This window comes from Cokeromyces recurvatus (genome assembly GCF_025118155.1).
Source record: "Cokeromyces recurvatus strain NRRL 2243 chromosome Unknown BX663scaffold_2, whole genome shotgun sequence".
In the NCBI taxonomy this organism is placed as follows: domain Eukaryota; kingdom Fungi; phylum Mucoromycota; class Mucoromycetes; order Mucorales; family Mucoraceae; genus Cokeromyces; species Cokeromyces recurvatus.
In genome coordinates, this window is record NW_026251388.1 from 1,091,290 (window position 1) to 1,107,591 (window position 16,302).

The 16,302-nt window shown below is 30.8% G+C and overlaps 8 protein-coding genes across 8 annotated transcripts; 3 read left to right on the forward strand and 5 right to left on the reverse strand.

The window, feature by feature from the left end:
• Window positions 1-3,146: 3,146 nt before the first annotated feature.
• Window positions 3,147-4,445, forward strand: BX663DRAFT_495338 (uncharacterized protein). The gene is made up of 5 exons (XM_051525620.1): window positions 3,147-3,181; window positions 3,242-3,678; window positions 3,759-3,779; window positions 3,849-3,991; window positions 4,118-4,445. The coding sequence occupies exons 2-4, from the start codon at window positions 3,417-3,419 to the stop codon at window positions 3,953-3,955; spliced, it is 390 nt and encodes a 129-aa protein (XP_051387241.1). The 5' UTR covers window positions 3,147-3,181; window positions 3,242-3,416; the 3' UTR covers window positions 3,956-3,991; window positions 4,118-4,445.
• Window positions 4,107-4,798, reverse strand: BX663DRAFT_426441 (CDK-activating kinase assembly factor MAT1-domain-containing protein; the record flags this gene model as incomplete). Its single annotated transcript, XM_051522543.1, has 2 exons — window positions 4,107-4,227; window positions 4,293-4,798. Coding segments are annotated over 2 exons (627 nt in total), but the record flags the coding sequence as incomplete, so codon positions are not given.
• Window positions 4,445-5,551, reverse strand: BX663DRAFT_495341 (CDK-activating kinase assembly factor MAT1-domain-containing protein). The gene is made up of 4 exons (XM_051525621.1): window positions 5,441-5,551; window positions 5,267-5,355; window positions 5,011-5,163; window positions 4,445-4,944 (listed from the first exon to the last, which is right to left on the reverse strand). Exons 1-4 carry the CDS (start codon window positions 5,507-5,509, stop codon window positions 4,788-4,790), a joined length of 468 nt encoding a protein of 155 aa, XP_051387243.1. The 5' UTR covers window positions 5,510-5,551; the 3' UTR covers window positions 4,445-4,787.
• Window positions 5,552-5,721: 170 nt separating this feature from the next.
• Window positions 5,722-6,863, forward strand: BX663DRAFT_495344 (signal recognition particle, SRP19 subunit). Its single transcript, XM_051525622.1, has 3 exons — window positions 5,722-6,075; window positions 6,138-6,285; window positions 6,397-6,863. The coding sequence occupies exons 1-3, from the start codon at window positions 5,771-5,773 to the stop codon at window positions 6,730-6,732; spliced, it is 789 nt and encodes a 262-aa protein (XP_051387244.1). The 5' UTR covers window positions 5,722-5,770; the 3' UTR covers window positions 6,733-6,863.
• A 245-nt stretch (window positions 6,864-7,108) lies between these two features.
• On the reverse strand, window positions 7,109-8,368 carry BX663DRAFT_495345 (urate oxidase; the record flags this gene model as incomplete). The annotated part of the gene is made up of 4 exons (XM_051525623.1): window positions 7,109-7,196; window positions 7,269-7,946; window positions 8,047-8,119; window positions 8,207-8,368. The coding sequence occupies 4 exons, from the start codon at window positions 8,366-8,368 to the stop codon at window positions 7,153-7,155; spliced, it is 957 nt and encodes a 318-aa protein (XP_051387245.1). The 3' UTR covers window positions 7,109-7,152.
• A 292-nt stretch (window positions 8,369-8,660) lies between these two features.
• BX663DRAFT_495350 (pseudouridine synthase) lies at window positions 8,661-11,668 on the reverse strand. The gene is made up of 14 exons (XM_051525624.1): window positions 11,388-11,668; window positions 11,210-11,297; window positions 11,009-11,146; window positions 10,821-10,944; window positions 10,645-10,750; window positions 10,405-10,554; window positions 10,087-10,340; window positions 9,864-10,018; window positions 9,578-9,772; window positions 9,348-9,480; window positions 9,241-9,283; window positions 9,103-9,156; window positions 8,934-9,025; window positions 8,661-8,868 (listed from the first exon to the last, which is right to left on the reverse strand). Exons 1-14 carry the CDS (start codon window positions 11,597-11,599, stop codon window positions 8,741-8,743), a joined length of 1,872 nt encoding a protein of 623 aa, XP_051387246.1. The 5' UTR covers window positions 11,600-11,668; the 3' UTR covers window positions 8,661-8,740.
• Window positions 11,669-12,679: 1,011 nt separating this feature from the next.
• Window positions 12,680-13,923, forward strand: BX663DRAFT_495354 (mediator complex, subunit Med20). The gene is made up of 4 exons (XM_051525625.1): window positions 12,680-12,987; window positions 13,095-13,428; window positions 13,486-13,569; window positions 13,638-13,923. The coding sequence occupies exons 1-4, from the start codon at window positions 12,974-12,976 to the stop codon at window positions 13,839-13,841; spliced, it is 636 nt and encodes a 211-aa protein (XP_051387247.1). The 5' UTR covers window positions 12,680-12,973; the 3' UTR covers window positions 13,842-13,923.
• Window positions 13,924-14,008: 85 nt separating this feature from the next.
• On the reverse strand, window positions 14,009-15,283 carry BX663DRAFT_495356 (uncharacterized protein). Its single transcript, XM_051525626.1, has 5 exons — window positions 14,933-15,283; window positions 14,857-14,867; window positions 14,680-14,804; window positions 14,488-14,558; window positions 14,009-14,419 (listed from the first exon to the last, which is right to left on the reverse strand). The coding sequence occupies exons 1-5, from the start codon at window positions 15,049-15,051 to the stop codon at window positions 14,086-14,088; spliced, it is 660 nt and encodes a 219-aa protein (XP_051387248.1). The 5' UTR covers window positions 15,052-15,283; the 3' UTR covers window positions 14,009-14,085.
• Between the last annotated feature and the right edge of the window lie 1,019 nt (window positions 15,284-16,302).

Consider the following 16,302-nt stretch of genomic DNA (forward strand, 5'->3'; position numbering starts at 1 on the left):
AAGTTTAAATGCTAATAAAATAATTTCTTTGTAGTATTATCGATACATATTAAAAATAAGACTATTATAAGGTTTAATGTATTATTGTATGTATTAAAAAAAAAGGACAAATCTTAGAGAATTCTCATTCTTAATACGCATGATTTCCAAACATAATGACATAGTTTCAAAATGTAAAATCGGCAATAATACAATTGTGCGATCTGTTACACGAAATTTTAACAAATTGATTTATACTGTAGAAAAAAAAAATAAAGCTTTTAATTCAAAACACAGAAAAAATAGTTCCCCTTTTTTTTATAACCTTAAAAAAGGTAACATTCGAAATATAACTCATTATAACGCGAAAGAAATAAAGTAAGAATCCTTATAACTTTCCAAATCTCAAATTGTTTCAAGCATAATACAGACTTCTATAAACTGCTTAAAATAATCAGTAACTTTGGAGGAAGATTGTTTTTTCAATATAATATATTCAGTAACGTTTTTTACCTGATGGTTTCATATGATTCATGTTTAATACGTAAAAAATATGCATTTATAATATAATGGTATGATATTTTAAATCAAAATTAAAAACAATTAAGATATAATATGATCGACAACTAGTTAAAGATTGACAGAAATAAAATTATCTATTAATTAGAATTGTAGTATTATGTATATATGAATCAGTTGTTTACTAGTCAGTAAAAAAAAAAAAAAAAAAAAAAAAAAAAAAACTGACATTTAATATGTAATCGTTCTACTTTTTTTTTTCAGCTAAAAAATGTACTTGAAAAAAGTAAACTTAGTTAAGACCACTTCAAACACTTCTTGCATTTAAATGTAGCTTAAAATAAAACAATCATTTTGAGTGTAAAAATTTACATTTAAAGTTAAAATACACTTGTGTTTTAAATTCATTCCCGCACACTTCCTGACTATGAAAGATCTTTGTCTTAAATCCAAAAAAAAAAACTGATTTTTTTTTGTTTTAAAACACTTATCGTTATTTAAATCAAATAAATGAACATATATAAAAAGCCTCTTCTCCAGAAAGTATCAGTTAGTTATTCAACTTAATACTTCTTATAGAACAATGGCACGTAAATTGTTTGTCTTATCTTTAACAGCAGCAGTATTAGCTCTTGTATCAGCACTCCCTGCTCCTTTAGGTTCCCATGATAGTATTGTAGGTACAGCTTCTTACGACAGTGCCGTTTCCAAGTGTATATATAAAAGAGATGTGATTCCCGCTACCACTACCACTGCTGCCGCCGCTACTACCACTACTACTGCTAAGGCCGCTACTACTGCCGCCGCCACCACTACTGCTAAGGCCGCTACTACTACTACTGCTAAGGCCGCTACTACTACTACTGCTAAGGCCGCTACTACTACTACTGCCGCCGCCACCACTACTGCTAAGGCCGCTACTACTACTACTGCCGCCGCCACCACTACTGCTAAGGCCGCTACTACTACTACTGCCGCCGCCACCACTACTGCTAAGGCCGCTACTACTACTACTGCCGCCGCCACCACTACTGCTAAGGCCGCTACTACTACTGCCGCCGCCACCACTACTGCTAAGGCCGCTACTACTACTACTACCGCTGCCACTACTACTACTACTGCTAAGGCCGCTACTACTACTGCTAAGGCCGCTACTACTACTGCCGCCGCCACCACTACTGCTAAGGCCGCTACTACTACTACTACCGCTGCCACTACTACTACTACTGCTAAGGCCGCTACTACTACTGCCGCCGCTACTACTACTGCCGCCGCCACCACTACTGCTAAGGCCGCTACTACTACCGCTGCCACTACTACTACTACTGCTAAGGCCGCTACTACTACTGCCGCCGCCACCACTACTGCTAAGGCCGCTACTACTACCGCTGCCACTACTACTACTACTGCTAAGGTCGATACTACTACTGCCGTCGCTACTACTACTGCCGCCGCCACCACCACTACTACCGCCGCCACCACCACTGCCGCTGCCACCACCACTACTACCGCCGCCACCACCACTACTACCGCCGCTACCACCACTACTACCGCCGCTACCACCACTACTACCGCCTCTACCACCACTACTGCTAAGGCCGAAACTACTACTGCCGCTGCCACCACCACTGCCGCCGCTACCACCACTACTACCGCCTCTACCACCACTACTACCGCCTCTACCACCACTACTGCTAAGGCCGCTACTACTACTACTGCCGCCGCTACCACCACTACTACTAAGGCCGAAACTACTACTGCCGCTGCCACCACCACTGCCGCCGCTACCACCACTGCCGCTGCCACCACCACTACTACCGCCGCTACCACCACTACTACCGCCGCTACCACCACTACTGCTAAGGCCGAAACTACTACTGCCGCTGCCACCACTACTACCGCTGCCACTACCACTACCACTGATGCTGTGTCGACTACTACTACTACTAAACCCTCTAAGAAAGAAAGAAAGGCCTCTAAGGAAGCCGCCAGAAAGTCAAGAAAGGAAGCTAAGAAGGCAAGAAAGTCCTCTAAAGAAGCTGCCAGAATGTCAAGAAAGGAAGCTAAGAAGGCAAGAAAGTCCTCTAAAGAAGCTGCCAGAATGTCAAGAAAGTCCTCAAAGGAAGCCGCTAAGAAGGCAAGAAAGTCCTCAAAGGAAGCCGCTAAGAAGGCAAGAAAGTCCTCTAAAGAAGCCGCCAAAAAGTCAAGAAAGGAAGCTAAAAAGGGCCATAAACAAACCCATGACAAGAAAGCTGCTAAAAAGTCAAAGAAGGCTCATAAGAAAGATAAGAAGCACAAGCACAAGCACCATAAGCATTAAAAAAAGAAAAGACTAATGAACCAATATTTAATGAATCCCTCTATTTTATATATTTCCCTACCCTACTTTGTTTAATTTTAATTCATGTATAATCTTTATTATTATTATTATTATTATAAAATAAAACTAATATAATATTTAACATTCTGACAATAGTTTATTGTTTTAATCTATTTTTTTTTTTAATCATAGTATAATTCCTTAGGGCAAAGAAGTTCAGTTCTTGCTTATTATGTATTACTGTTTTTATAATCATTTGAATTACAAATTTCATAGAAGAGTAATCTTGTATAAGGAAATTATTTAAAATGTTATAATAGCTAGTATAGTTTTTTCTTTTATAAAAAGCATGCTGTATTCAAGCTATAAAAGATGTTAAATAGTTTGTACAACATGATATCACCTTTTTTTTTTCATAATTACAAGAAGCTAATATGTTTCTTTTTTCCTATCTTTCTCTTTCTCTTTTTTTTTTCCCCTATTACTATATAATTGCTTTATTATAAGCAGTTATATTTATATACACATATATAGAATAATAATAGCATAGAATATAAATATATATTCCTTTCTTTCTATTCGTTTTTCTTTTACTTATATGGATCATCACTATCATCATAATAATAACAGTCGACGCAATATATACTCTAACCCTTTTTCTAATAATAACTTATGTGAATATCCAAAGACATTACAAAAACCAAATAAAATTATGTTAGTAGATCATTACAATCACTCTTCATCTGAATTACATCATGATCGTTCACAAGAGATCACTTGGTTATTCTTCAGAGATAATAAATGGGTACCTTTTCAATCAAATAATCATCATAAAATAGAACAAGTATTTACATTAGGCGGTAAAGATATATTTATACGTATTAGAAGAAGAAGAAGAAAAAAAAAAGTAAATATTTATTTCATCATCTTATTTTTATAGGTATTTATGTAGATATTAATGGTAATAGCAGAGTATATTACAGAAATATATAGCAGTGAATTATATTAATGACACGTTATACATTTTTAGATATTAATTTTCCTCATTTAAAAAGTATACGGGTATTTCCAACGAGGATGTATTTATCATATCTCGGTATGAAGTATCGACTCAGTTGTGTTATACAAGGATCATGATATAATAGTTACACTTATATTTAATTATATGTACATGTATGTATTTTTCTTCTTCTTTTTCTCTCTCTCTCTCTCTTTATTATATGTTTAGAATATACCACATACTATATACTTTGTAATTATTAAAACTGTCTATCTATTATATACATATTTACTCTACAGGCTGACATAAGATGCCTGTAAATGATGCCATTAATGCACGTTGGTGTGCAAATTTGGCTTGATATCCACCAGCTTTTACCTGCTTATTATTATGAATATATTCTGTAGATCTATGTAGAAATATATAAATACATCATGCATCCTATTTTAATATAAATATAAATGTATAACTTACGAATCCATATAATTTTCACGCACGGTATATCCGGAGGTATATTCATATTGTAATGCTAGTGGATCAAAATTTCTTGCTTCATTCTCTCTCATATCAACATCTGCTTCCATTGCTGTCGTAATCCAAGAGGGAATAAACAGTTTATTATCTGTCTGTTGTTGTTGCTGCTGCTGCTGCTGGCGAAGAGCAGAAGATCTTTTAAGAGCAGTTGCTTGTCTCGCTTGAATCACTGCTTGAGCAGATTTATTTGATGTTGCAAGTTCTGTAATAATGTCAGACTTTTCTATTTCTTTCATCTTTCTTTCTTCTTCTAATTGTTTCAAATATTCTTCCCTCTTTTGCTCTCTTTCTTTTTTCTCTAATTCATCTTGATAATTTCTATATCTTTGCTCATTTAGTAGTTTAGCTTGATTTGCTGCAATACTTTCTTTATTTTCCATTTCATATGCTGCTATTTTTGCTTCAGTTTCTGCAACATCCACTTCATTCATTAAATTAAATGCTATATATAAGTATATTGTTAGAGGGAGTGGGAAAGATAAGGAGAAGAGGTAAAGAGTTCAAATTTATGTACATACTAATATCTTCTACCATTTCCAAGTAATCATTATATGCCCTTAAACTTGGAAAATCTTCAGCCCTTTTATTAAACCTAAAAATACACTTTAAGAATTATTTTTGTTTTTTTCTTTTAACTACGCACGAAATATTGTCTTACACTCTAGCAGCTCGTTTTCGTATACGAACTTCTTTTTCAACAGCAAGATCTTCAAAAATTTGGGAAATGAATTGGTTCTTTCTTAACACTTGTTGACAGATAGGACAAGGAGCGGGTCCCGCACTAAATAAACGATCTATACAAGATTCACACCTAAACATTGTTATGCAAATTTTACACATGTACATAAATTAATCTTTTCTTTCTTTCCTTTTTTTTTCCACATTATACAAAATCCTTATTTATTTTATCTTACATTTTATGAAAGCAAGGTGACACTAAAAGCTTTAAATTGGGTGTTAAGTATTTATCACTTTTACAAACAGGACATTGAGCATCTTCTTCCTATAAAATGCATAACATGAATCGTTTAAATATATGTAATTTTATTAAGTTTTTTTTTTCTTAAAAAAAAATAAGCAGCTCATACTTGAAAAGAAACAATCGATGTTCCTGTTTTCCCAATCATTAAAGTTTGATTTCTTAACGTATTTGTCATTTATTAAAAAAAAACAGCTATACTAGAAAGAAAAGAATTGTGTTGTACCTATCTTGTAAGTCAAAAAATAAAAAATAAAATAAAATAATAATTATTTAAAAATAAGAGAATTTAATTGGGTGGAATGCCTTAGCGTCACTTTTTTTTATATACATGTATTGGTATATTGTCTGTGTACTTTTAAATACATTTTTTTTTTTTTTTTTTTTAAAAAAAAATCTTATTTTGTTCTCGTCTTGCACATTAATAAAATAACTAAAAATGTCTATGCTAGATAATTTAAAAAAAACACGAAAGAATCCCATCTTTTTGGATGAGAGTGAAGACATGGATGTTGACAATATGGATTTTCCTCTTCCTACTGAAACACCTGGATCAAGTAGCAATCCCTTAGGAGGCATGCCTGATATGGCACAACTTCAAAAAATGATGCAAAGCCTAAATGCGGGTAGTGATAGTACTCAACGCCCTAATGCCCCTTCTACTACAAGAGATCCCGGATTTGTTACTGTTGCCTCTGGGCCTAATGGTGTTCCCCGTCAAATGCAGCCAAATGAATACAAGGAGTGAGTAATATTTTATAGTTATCTTTTTTAATGTTATCTTATGTATATATATATTATTTTAGCTGGGTCTGTGTTTATCCTTGTTATATTGATGCTGATAAGACCGTTCAAGAAGGAAGAAAAATTTCCAAGGAAAAGGCGGTCAAAAATCCTCATGCTTACCACATGGCTGTTGCATGTCAAAAATTAGGCTTCAATGTAGTATATGAGGTACAAAATAAAACCTTATATATGTATATACATATACATATATACATGGAGTGGACGATGCAGTTTAGATTAAGCCTTTTTCTTTTTCTTTTTTTTTTTTCTCTTCATTAGGGTAAACGCCATCCTCGTGATTGGGCTAATGTTGGACGTGTTCGTGTTCAATTGAAGAATTCATCCAACTTTTTTATTAATCCTAACATCATAACACGTAAACAATTATTCATAGCTATTGCCAAGTTGATTCCTATTTGTCAAAAGGAAGGTGAAGTTCCAAAGACGATCGTTTCACCTTTGACCACTTTAGCAGAAATTGAGGCACTAGCTGATGAACAACGTAGAGCCCAAGGTCTTCCTACGTTGGCAGAAATGCAAGCACAAAATGCAGCTCAACAACCTCATATTCCTGCTAAACCAAAGAAACAAAAGATTAAATATGTTCGTGCTTAATTAATGTATTAGCATTACATATTTATTACATTGTTTATTATTATTATTATTATTCTTTCTTTTGTAATGAGTGCGCAAGCGCTCCTTTGACTTTTTTCGGAGGAAGAGAGTTGTACAGCATATGTGTAATCATTCCCTATTCTATATAAATATATAAAAGTATTATATTATCTAATACGTTAAATTTAGTCTAGTTAATGTTATGTTATACTTGTATTTATTCTTGATTTTTGATATAAGCCAGTTTCTATAGCATCAAATACATGTGTTTTCAGTTTAATTTGATTCATCTTTTTTTTTTTTTGTTTAAATACATGTTATGCACTGATAAAATGATTCAAATAATAATAATAATAATAATAAAAAAGAAATGTAGTAACAATAAGAATACAATTATGTTCTTTATTTATACAACTATATTTATAACTTGGATTCCTTACGAGCAGCTGTTGCAGTAATAAGACCTATAAACGAACTTAATATGTATACATATATATATATATTTCCTCTGATATATGGGATCATCATTCACTTACCAGAGGGATCAGCTTGAGGATGAAATAAGGTTGTGTGCTTACCCTTATTATTAATATTAAATTTACTTAAATCAATGCCAACATAATGTTTATTAGGTAAAGCATAAGATACTTCAGCAATCTCGGGAAATGTAGACAAAATATGTTGCTGCATCATATAGAGTGTAGCTTGAACAGATGCAGAGTCATCCTTTGCAAATATATCACAAGTGATTTGTTTGATAGCGGCATGAATCGCTTTGTAATCTATCTGTTGAAGGGCAGGCTGCTGTTTGGGATGAAATGTCCATTTACAGTTAATCATGGTCGAAAAGATACGATCCCAGGTGGGTTCCAAGGTGGTATATTGATCAACTAGAAAATTATAGAAGGTGGAACCGGTTGTCTTGAGTACGAGTAATCGATCGAGTCCCGAAGTGATATGAATTTGGTTACCAGCACGGTAATGTTCAACATGGGTGGTTTGAACATCTTCTCCATCGCGATGGAATGCATATGGATGAGCTTGACCATCCACAATGAGACGTGACCATCTGTGTTTAATGATGTCTACAAAGGCAGCAGAGATGTGTGTATATTGTCTCAAAATATGCTCAGTTATCTCTTGAGCAAATATCTCAATATTATCTACATGAGGACTCTTTTTCGCAAGAATGTTGATTGTATTTTTACAGGTATCTAAATGTATCGTTATGAATGATCATTCTGATATATATATATATTTAAGGAAGAAGCCCCACACACTCCCTCCCTCTTTATATATATATATATACAATACCAGTAGTAACTACAACAGAGTTATTCGCCTTTGTATAAGAAGTTTCGATATCACCCTCTAACAAAAGTTTGACCTATTTAATTTAATTTTTTTTTATAATAGTTTATTATTCATTCCTCCTTCTCCCTTTATATATGTATACATATTTATATTTATTTACTGTAAGTTCAGTGCAATGCTGGATATTCTCCTCTTTATAAACTCTTAAGAGGTGGACAAGGTCTTTTCCGTAGCGAGCTTTCTTGAGATAAACATTATCACTATTGGGCATATTTTTTTTTCTTTTTTTTTGAAAATAAATAAATAAAGGAATAAAATGCATCATTAAACTGATTTCTCTTTATATATATATGTATACATATACATCAAAAGATATATAAAATAAATTTTATCTTACAAAATGAAATATACCTGTTGTATAGTTTTTAATCTTTTAGTAATTATATGATATATTTTATTGCATAGTCTGTACTATATATAAAATTATAGATAGTACATGTATTTACATGATTTGATATCTTATCAGTCTATCTAATTTGAATACTTATCTTTTAATGTATACATGCAAATTATATATGAATTTGGGAAAGAAAGAAAGAGAGAGAGAGAAAAATAAGATAAGATGATAAATTTATTTCTAATAATAATAATAAAAAAAATGAAAAGAGAGAAAAGGGAATCTATTATGTATGTTTTAATTGTGAGAAAGAGTAGATTGCACTTGAGAAGAAGTTTCAGTTCTCATAATCTCTCTTAATGCCATCGTAGCATATTGACTTGTACCAAGTGTAAATTCAACTCTCAAGGCTAAATATTTACCATCTAATAATAAGAATAATAGATTAGAACAAAGCATGCATACATATCTATGTATATTCTAATCATACCAGCAACACCAAGAGGTTCAGGCTTGTTTTCGATTTTATCTACATCCGTATTACAAAGTTTTTCTGTAGGATCATTATAACGAATGAAAGACCTATTTTTTTTCATACAAGTATTAAAGACTTGTATTATATAATATGTATGCATGTATGTATGTATGTATCATTTTACCAACTCATATTCTCAGGCTTTGATAACATAGATCTATAATCACCTTTCAAACCTCTAAAAAACGAAAAAAATAAAATAAGTTAGTAATAAATTACTTCTTCATACGTGTTTTTTTTTTCTTTTTTTTAGATCACTTACTCAAATTGATTATCACGCTTTTCTATGGAAATACCATCTTCAGCTGATTAAAAGAGAGGACATTAATATTTCATCCGATTAAAAGTATATTTTTATATTCGTTTTACCCATAAACTTTCTGTAAAGCTCTTTAATTTCATTTTCAGGATATAGAGTCGATCTACCAGGTAAGGGATAGACTACATCTTCAATGGAATATTTGTCTAAATCTTCTTCAGTTAATACCTTGGGGACTTTACGCTATTAGAAAACGAATAGATATATTTAGTTCATTCACTATTATACCAAAGGAAAGAGAGAGAGAGAGAATATATGATGGGTTATTCATAGAACTTACATCTGTAGGGTCACGTCTACCGGCATTATTATTTATAAAAGAGTTGTTCGTATTTTTAGTTTCATTATCGACTAAAACTAAATCACCGACCATAGGCTTACTAGTACCAAAGAGTCTTACACGTTCAGATACTACCCTGTTCCAAATGTAAGATTGATATGCATGTAAATACAAAGATAACATGTTTCTAGGTAACTATGTAAAATATATATGTATACATTTATAAGTATTCCGTTATAAAGCAAAAATTTGTTCGTTCGTTTTTTTTTTTCATATAGATAATTACACTTTTAATAGCTTTGGCATGTTGATTAGGATTATTTGAATAAAATTGAAGAAGTTTACGTTCAGAAAAAGCTCTCTTGGGTAATATAGCAAGAGTAGCTTTAGCATCTTGGGTCTCTTCCCAAAGAGTTCTTGCCCGATGATAATCTTCACGCTCTAATTTATACATACATGCGTATTAAAATTCTCTAGTTAATAGTATTATATGCATATATATATATTACCTCCTTCACGTGGTCTAAGAATTAAATTAGATGCTTCTTTGTAATCTTTCTTAATAATAGCACATCCAATAGTATGTGTCAAAACAGAGCTTGTACCAAATCGTTGCATGCCAAAATAATTCAAGAAACCATTATTTTTTAAAGATTGTAATGCTTCCTCTAATTCAGCTTCAGTAGCACCTTGAACATCTCTAAGGACAATTGTAAAGTAGTTTCCACCAAGGTCCCCTAAAGTTAATCCATTTGACACAAATCTAATAGAGAATGATAAGAAATTATTGATATACATATATATTTGTGCATATTATCCATATTTACTTAAAATCACCAAGATAAAGACCACTTTTATTTAATTCTTCTTGAACTACCATAATACGTCCAGGCTTTACACCTTTCATTGTGAGCGTTTGAGTCGTGATGGCTCTTGCATCTTTTATACCTGCATAACCGAAATTCTTGACATTTGCACTAGATATTTATATAGTGTTAAAACTTCAAAATGTCTCATGCCTCTCCCCTCTCCCTCCTTTTTTTTTGATATTGCAACTCATAACTTACCCAACTTTTTTAGAAATAATATTAATAGCATTCATAGTATCAACACCCATTTTTTGCATACTTGCTTGTAAGTAATGACCTCCAAGACGACTCCAATCAATAAATTCTATCCACACGCATATTAGGGACAAATCTTGTATATATAAAGATGAATATATATATATATATATATATACCTTCATTATATTCTCCTGAAGGCCATTTAATAATAACATGACCCTCTTTACCACGACAATAAACTTTAGGTTCCAAATGCCCATTAACAAGTCTATAAAAAAGCACGCGTGTATCCTTATCAGCCTATTAAATATGTAAATTAATATACACGTACATATATGCCAAACTAGGGTAGAAATATAGTTACAGGCACTGTTAAAGTGGCGTCTGTATTTTCAGGATGATCAAGGAAGGCACGAAATGTTTGAGCAAAATCTGTACCCAGAAGTTTAGTCACCTCTTGATCAAACACATCACTAGGATAAATTTCCATCTTTTCTTCACCCTAAATAAAACATCAGATTTACTTTTATGTCACTAGATTCTTATTATTTATTAGTTACTTTACCTCTAATTTTGTATTAGGGGGTTCAAATGAAGTAAGATGGACAATATTTTTATCCATATCAACTTCATTTACAAGAAAATCTTCAGCTCTAAATAAAAAAAAATATATATAAATATATAAAATAATGTATCTCTATTTATTAATTTACACTATTTTGTGTGTGTGTGTGTGTTATTACCTGTATTTTAAGATACTATGGAAACCTTTCAAGTTGGGATTAACATAAGCTATTATACCAACGTTGGTTTCTGTAATTTTGATAAGCACCTCATCTTCATCAGAATCAATTCGCTTTCTCTTGATTTCACTGTCAAATGAATCATCCGAATCTAAAGCTCTTTTGTTCCTTTTCTCTAAGGATTCAGTAGATTTTGAAAATAAATTTCCCATTTTTTTAATTATTTGGAGAGAAAAAAAAAATAAAAGATCGATCAATAATGAAGAAGGGTTCAAACTTTTTTTTTTTTTTTTTTTTTTATGGGCATATTTTATTAATTTTTTTTTCCCTATAGTTTCTGAATTTAAATTTATCAGGTAAGCAATTTTTCACTAATTTTCGGGAATCCAAAGCTTCACAACTTTAACCTTATTCCCTTTTTTTTTTATTTTTTATTTTTTTTTGTGTATGCATGTATAACGTGCTACTTTTAAATCTTATTTTAATAATATAATTTTTAATTAAGCACAGGGTAATGCATATATCAAAATTGTCTATACTAAACCGTCAATAAAGAAACCTCTGCGGGATCGAAAATAGAAAAGGAGAAAGTGGAATACTATGACACATTTAATGAGGAGTAGAGGGGAGGCATCTTTATTCTCTTGATTGTAACAGTCAACAATAGTAGTAATGTAAGTGGATCAAGTTTATAATAAAGGGATTGTACCCATAATTGGCCAAAGAAGTATGTAAAGACACTATGTGCCCAGTTGTCGCTGCTGGAAGATAATTTAGAAGCAAAGTCAATAATACGTTTGGAGACAGTAATGTATTATCATGCTTCTTTATGAGCAGTCATACAGGGATGTGCCATTATTATAGTTTTTTTTTTACGTGAAATTAAGAGCGAAGAAATAAACAAAAAAAAATATATACATATATAAAGTAAAGCTAAAAAAAAAAACGTGTTTGAGACAACAAACTTGTTATCCTTAACGAGCAAATACAGAAGAATGTTCTCAAGCAGTTAAGCTCTTGGAAGAGAAATGATAGTCAGTATTATAACATAATGTACAGTTCTGATAGTAAACTAATATAGTTCTGATAGTAAATGAATATCAATAATAAAATATAAGTTTGTATGTCTATCAAAGATTAGAATGATAAACAGTTTTTTTTTTTTTTTTTTTTTTTTTTTTTTTTTTTTTTTTTTTTTATTGAGCCGTTGCTTAGAGCTGCAGTATCTCATTTTAACCTTGTTATCTATTTGAAAATAATGACTGGTTTTCATTATTATTATTATTATTTTTTTTTTTTTTTTTTTCATTCAGAGAGGTGCAAATGAGAAGAGCTAATGAGCAGAATTAGAAGAATATAACATATAAAGAAATGAATGTTAACAATAGTAAGCTGTTGTAATCATCCTTTATTTTATTTTGCTATTATAGTTGTAGCCTTTTGTATGATCAATAATGTTGTTGTTATTTTGTTGTTGTACGCATTATAAATAATATAAAATACGCGGTATAAAAAAAAAAAGTATACGCATATTTTTTTTTTTTTATATACATACATAAATAAACATATAATTTAATTTATTGATCATGGGCATTACATGGTAAATCAAACAAATGTATCCTTTATAAAATATAATATAATATGTGCATATATATGTATATGTGTATAATTCTAATATACACTTTTTTTTTCTATCTCTCTCTTCAGTCTTGTTCGATGGAAAAATGCAACAGGCATGCGTGATTTTACATACATTGCAGAACATATAACAAAAACATTACATGGCAAGAATATAGGACCTTGGTCACTTTCTTTTAAAGTATTTCGAGATGTAGATTCAACGATGAATAATAATAATAATGCTCGACAAATGACATTAAAGGATAGTAAATTATTATATCAAGTCTCACTTGCTCAACAACCACGACATGTCTATTGTATGGTAGAAGGTAGTGTAGTGGTTGAGGCAGAAAAGGAAATGGAAATTATTCTTCCACGACTTAAAAATCTATGGCAATTGAGACAGAATGTCACGATTGAGGTAGGTTCCTTTTATAAAATAACATCTTTCACTCTATTCATACATGTATGTATGTAGGGAACAAGTTATGAAATAGGGGATTTTACTTTAAGAGTTGCGAATATTTTATTAGGATCAGCGTATAAAGGATTATTATTAGAGGTAAATTAGTTTATTTATTTTATAACAGTGTGTGTTTATATTCATGATTTTGTTGGTGTCTATATTAGATTGATTACCATCCTTGTTCTACACCAAATAATGCACGTCAATTATTTCAAGAATTTGTAGAATCCATTGTTCCTTCAACTGCACAACTATCTTGTGAATATGAATATAATTACGAGCAAGTAGGCCTAAGTAATTATGAATTTACAATAGCGCATACAAGTTATCAATATATGCAACTATTCAGAAATGATGGTCTTTTCTAATAAATAAATATGAATGTAAATGTAGACATAAATACATGTGTGTGTGTGTGTATGGGTGTAAAAAAAAAAAAAAAAAAAAAAAAAAAAAAAAAAAAAAAAGAGAGAGAGATACATGTATACCCTCTTCTTCCCCGCCTTCCCCCCCCCCTCTACTATAAGCATAAATTATTTAATACAAGTAAAAATAATCATCTAATTTTTTTTCTTTATAATTCAAATTAAATAATTAATAATACTTTCTTTTTTAAAAAATAAAGTGGAAAATAAGAATAGCTACAGAGCAAGTAGTGATCATGATAGATCCCTTCAAGATAGAGGCATCAGATCCAGGAGCTATAGGAGTAGTAGTAGCAGAAGGAGTAGAGGCAAGAGAAGTATGAGTTTGAGAAAGCAAAGTAGAAGTAAGGTTGCCAACAACTGAAGCAGAATAATGAGTTAAACTAGCAGAAGAAGTGGGTCTAAGGGGGGAGGAAGCAGTAGTGATGATAGTAGTCATATTAAGTGAAACAAAAGGTTGAGTTACCACAACATCGCCAGTAGTTTTAATAATGTTAAAAGCACTCGAATAAGAAGAACCCCTTTAGAAAGATAATTATTTATCATGAGTACGTTTTAAGGAATGAATACACATAATTTAATAACTTACACAGCACCTTTAGAATCCGTGTAATCTACCTTAAAAGCAAAGGTAGCATTTTGAGGAAGATTAGTAGGAACCTATATGAATTATGTAACATATTAAAGAGATAAACTAATTTTGGTTACAAACCACGCTATTTCATTTTATTGATTTTTTTTTTTTTTTTTTTTTTTTTTTTTTTTTTTTTTTTTTTTTTACCACCCAGTCATATTTATCATCAGCACCATGAATAGTGAAATTATAGCCTGTAGAATCCATGATAGCAGCATGAGTACCGGTAAGAAGTGTGACTTTAGCAACACTCTCAGTTCCATTTATCCAAGCTATGTATATTAAATAAGAAAGAAATATATATTCAAGTATATCATTGCTTACTAATGGTAGCACTATCATTATTATATAAACATATAAGTGTATGTAAACAGATAGGATTAAATTATTATATTCTTACGTTTGACCTGCAGTAAAAGAACTACCGACTACAGGATTAGTAAAATAAAAATAGCTATTATCAGCTATAACAAAAGAGATAAACACTATGAGAAAAGCTATAAGTAAAGTAGCCTTCATTTCAAATGTATGTAGAAGAAAGTAAACAAAAAATAAATCGAGAAAGAAAGAAGAAAGATAAAAATGAATGAATAAATGAATGAATGACCTTTTTTTTTTACTAAGGTCTTGTTAAACAATAATAGTAGCTTGTGCTATGGAAATAAATAAATAAATGAAAAAAGGTAAATAAAATAAATCTTATTGTTCACCACTTTTATTACCCCTCCCCCTCATTAAATCAAAAAAAAAAAATTTTTTTTCCGCCTTTTTTTTTTTTTTTTTTTTTTTTTTTTTTTAGTGGGTTCCTGAACTTTTCAAAAATCAAACAGGTTTTTTTTGGATTTCGATAAAGAAGTGTGTGTATGTGTGTGTGTGTGTGTGTGTGTGCATGTGCATGTGCGTGTGTGTATGAGGCTGGGAAGAGCAGGGACCAAGATATATTTAACAAGTACATATTTACTTTTATATAGTATAACAGAACATACTTTATTTAAGATAGTATTAAAAAAAGGTCAGTGCTTTTTTTTTCTACTTTATTATGGGAAATTCGATTACGTGACACTCAATTTAATCTTGAAAAAAAAAAAAGTTATATCTTCTATTGTGAAACAAAGTGGATAAACTAAGTTGTCAAAAAATAAAAATGCAAGTATACAATGTAAAACGCGTAACTTATTGTTGTCAATTTAAGGTTACATATGTATATCTTATATAACGCCATATTATGATCAATATGCATTCTATATATATAAATATATATATATATAGATATATCTCCTATATTTTGTTGTATTGACAACAAAGCTTATATTGTATAATATGAAACTATCACATGTTTAATTATAATGTATTATTATTGCATAAATGAATTACTATCACTATTATCGTTGCGATGATCTTTTCCATTTTATAAGATAAGCCTATAATCCATGTTCTAAAGTGACACTGCTGAAATGAAAATAAAAAAAGTAGTCATAATAAAATATATCCTTATTTATCTTCAAAATGACAACAAACAAATAAACAAGTAAATAGATAAATAAATAATAAAAACAACTATACTAATTACGGAAATTATTCCGGCTCAACTTATAGTCATCGGTATTTAAAGTTAGATGTACATATAAGTATATTATTTGTTGTGTTATAATGGTGATTGTTGTCCAAAGAAAGAAAGAAAGACTATAATAATAAATAGAATAGAAAAATGTAACTAGAATTTGAAAATTGTTGTCCTTGTTGTTGTATTAGTTTGTATTTCTTCATACA